This window comes from Arachis ipaensis, chromosome B3, assembly GCF_059453495.1.
Source record: "Arachis ipaensis isolate K30076 ecotype BB chromosome B3, ASM5945349v1, whole genome shotgun sequence".
In the NCBI taxonomy this organism is placed as follows: domain Eukaryota; kingdom Viridiplantae; phylum Streptophyta; class Magnoliopsida; order Fabales; family Fabaceae; genus Arachis; species Arachis ipaensis.
Genome location: NC_142438.1, coordinates 137305976 through 137309120, shown reverse-complemented (window position 1 = coordinate 137309120; position 3145 = coordinate 137305976). Strand labels below are relative to the sequence as shown.

Genomic DNA, 3145 nt, shown 5'->3' with positions numbered 1-3145 from the left:
GGACATACACACTTGTTGACGAGTACAACCCCGGTGCATCCGCTCCAGCGGACGCAGGTGGGTCGGCACCTCCTGCAGAGGCGGGTGGGCCGGCACCTCCGGCAGAGGCAGGTGGGTCGACCGCTGCAGGTATGGATGACTCAGTTCCAGGTCACCCATATGACCTACGGACGGAGTGAAATCCACCTGATAGGTATACTCCGTCACGACCAGGGCTGGGCATGATGGGTAAGGCACTGAGCTGGATGGGTCGTAAGAAGTGAGCATCGGGTTGGGGTTTTTTAGATTTCATACTAGGGTTTAATGTAATTCGTATTTAATGTTCTATATGTTGGTCGATGTTATTCGTAGTTAAAACTTTGTATATTTGCTTCAGTAAGGCAGTAAATGTTAATATTATCATGGTCTTAAACATCAATGGATAATCTCAAATTTAAAAATACAAACACGACTAAGACAAAAAAAAAGAAAATTTATTATAAAAATACAAATTCAAAAATACAAACACAATGAAAATAAAAGTGAAACCCCCCCCCCCCACTCGATCCAGCACGCTGAGGACATTGACTCCGACTATGTCCCTGAGCACCACAGAGACGGCATATCCGAGGACCACGCATGTCGCGTGAGTCCATTTCGTTCAAGTATATGGTCAATTTCGGGCGACCTTTCGACGTTTACCTCAAGGCGGGATTAGCGACCAATGTGGGTCCCTCATACGCAGGCCATGTCTCGGCATCACCTAACGGTGAGAACTCGAATCTATATACCTTACGGACCTCTGTCATCTTGTACACGTCATGCACATACATCTGCCAATCGATTCGCTGGTTAGCACAGCAAGCAATAACATTGCGACATGGTATCCGTTCCACCTGAAAGTGCCCATAGTCACACGTACGTCGTGCAAGATCAACGACTAACACCTTTCCACTAGTCATTTCGCGCACCTCAAATACTTCATTCCGTCTATCAAAACGGTGCACAACTATATTCCCAGCCTGTTGCATACTTGCCTCTATCCACTGTTGTGCGAATACGGAATAAGTATATCCAGCACGTTTGCGTTTGTGAGTCTCAGCACTCTTCCATGTAAACAGTTCATTTAACCGATAATATGTTGCTCAGACTAGTGCTAACACAGGTAGATTACGGGCACCCTTCAACACTGAGTTAATGCACTCGACAAGGTTCGTCGTCATATGGCCCCATCGATGTCCCTCGTCGAATGCCAATACCAATGTCTAAGTCCAATGGCATCACACCACCTAGCATATGCCTCGCCTCGCTCTTCCAACCTCTTATAGTTGATGTTATACTCCTCCATCGTTCTTGAATACCCAATGTTGACCACAAGCTTTTGCAAGTGAGGGACTTTGAATGCTCGTAGGAAGTTGCTGCCGATGTGCCTTATACAAAACATCCACCATGCTCTTGGAGGTTGCCAGTCACCTCCGGAACGATTTACTGCTGCCCGAATTGACTCATGCCGGTCCAAGATCATACCCACACCATCTTTTCTGACAACATGCATTCGCAGATTCCTTAGAAAGAAGTGCCACGCATCAGCTGCCTCCCCTTCCACCAAGGCAAAAGCGATAGACACAATGTTCTGGTTCCCATCCTGTGCAACAGCGACCAGAAGTGTACCTTTGTACTTTCCATATAGGTGTGTTTCGTTAACCTGAACTAGGGGCTTGCAATGCCTGAATGCCCTAACGCATGGATTGAAACTCCAAAATACGCGATGAAGTATTTTTACCCTTTGTGCCTCTTCATTCCCATTGTAGAGTGGGCGTGTTTCTATCTGGACAACTGACCCAGTCATCTTCTGAACCATAACCGAGAGCCACCACGGCAAGGCTTGGAAACTCTCCTCCCAATCACCGAAAACTTTCGCTATGGACTTTTGCTTTGCCAACCAAGCCTTTCGGTAACTGATGGTATAGTTGAACCTTGACTGGACTTCGGCTATTATAGATTTTACTTTTATGGACGGGTCAGTCTCGACCAATGGCCTTATAGCCTCAGCAATTGTATCCGAGTCCAACTTGGAATGATCCTGCGAAATCACTCCCATTGTGCACGTGTGCCTACCGTTGTATCTGCGTATCTCCCAACAACCTTTTTCCGTATCAAGCTGGCTCGGATAAGCCAGTCGCACCCACGCCCATACATCTTGCATTTTGCATAGAACGTCTGTGGCTCATACTCATACATGTCGTAGTCAACTCCTCTAGCGATAGTGTAACTTCTAATTGCTGCCACGACCGACTTTCTAGAACTATATTCCATTCCAATCTGGAACTCTCCGTCCTCGGGATCAGCAATGCCTACAGAAAATGCCCATCATCGTTTATTAATCAATCCAAAGTATAGATTAAAGATAACATATTATTCGATTATCACATACCTATGTTTGAATATTCCGGAAACTCCGGTGCATGCATGGCGTCGAGATCCAACTCACGCATAAAAGGTGGCACGTTCATCGGTTGACTGATCGAGGGGTGAACCACTACATTATCAGCTGCTGTCTCAACTCCCACATCACCATCCTCATCTTCGTCGCCGGCTTCGTAAGTGGCTTCGAAGTCCTCTTCGCTGTCACTATTCATTCCCTCCTACACTGCAGCTCTATCATCCTCCACCTCTAAATCATTTTGAATCCCTTCCGCCTCTACGGTTTCAAACTCAATATACAACTCAATCTGTGGCTGTCGTATCTGAGTCTGCCGGTGAATTTGAAACATATTATGCATAGTCACTTCGTTAGTGATTGACATGATATCAAACTGTATTAGACCACCAAAAACTACAACCAGATTCTGGTACAGAATTCTGCTCACTCTCATTAACGTACTGATGAACGAATTTTTGACGGTATAGAATTTCACAAATGAATTCTCGTTGTAAAGTATAGTTTCTAAACCAAGCAATAATCCTTTCATACAAAAAGTTGTTTGTCACTAGTACAAACCCCTAAAATTTATAAACCGAAGTATTGGACCTCGGGTCGTTCTCCCTAGGAATTGTAATGAAGTGTCTTGTTATCGGTTGTGAGTTATATTTGGGGTTTTTAGGATTTTTAGACAAGAATTATAAATGGCAAGAAAAGTAAACTAACAACTATAAAAGGCTCTTG

The 3145-nt window shown here is 44.8% G+C and overlaps 2 protein-coding genes across 2 annotated transcripts; both read right to left on the bottom strand.

The window, feature by feature from the left end:
• Positions 1-677: 677 nt before the first annotated feature.
• On the bottom strand, positions 678-1202 carry LOC148572573 (uncharacterized). Its single transcript, XM_088507597.1, has 2 exons — positions 1131-1202; positions 678-1025 (listed from the first exon to the last, which is right to left on the bottom strand). Exons 1-2 carry the CDS (start codon positions 1200-1202, stop codon positions 678-680), a joined length of 420 nt encoding a protein of 139 aa, XP_088363723.1.
• Positions 1199-2618, bottom strand: LOC107633789 (uncharacterized). The gene is made up of 3 exons (XM_016337391.1): positions 2414-2618; positions 2125-2333; positions 1199-2062 (listed from the first exon to the last, which is right to left on the bottom strand). Exons 1-3 carry the CDS (start codon positions 2616-2618, stop codon positions 1199-1201), a joined length of 1278 nt encoding a protein of 425 aa, XP_016192877.1.
• Positions 2619-3145: the final 527 nt, after the last annotated feature.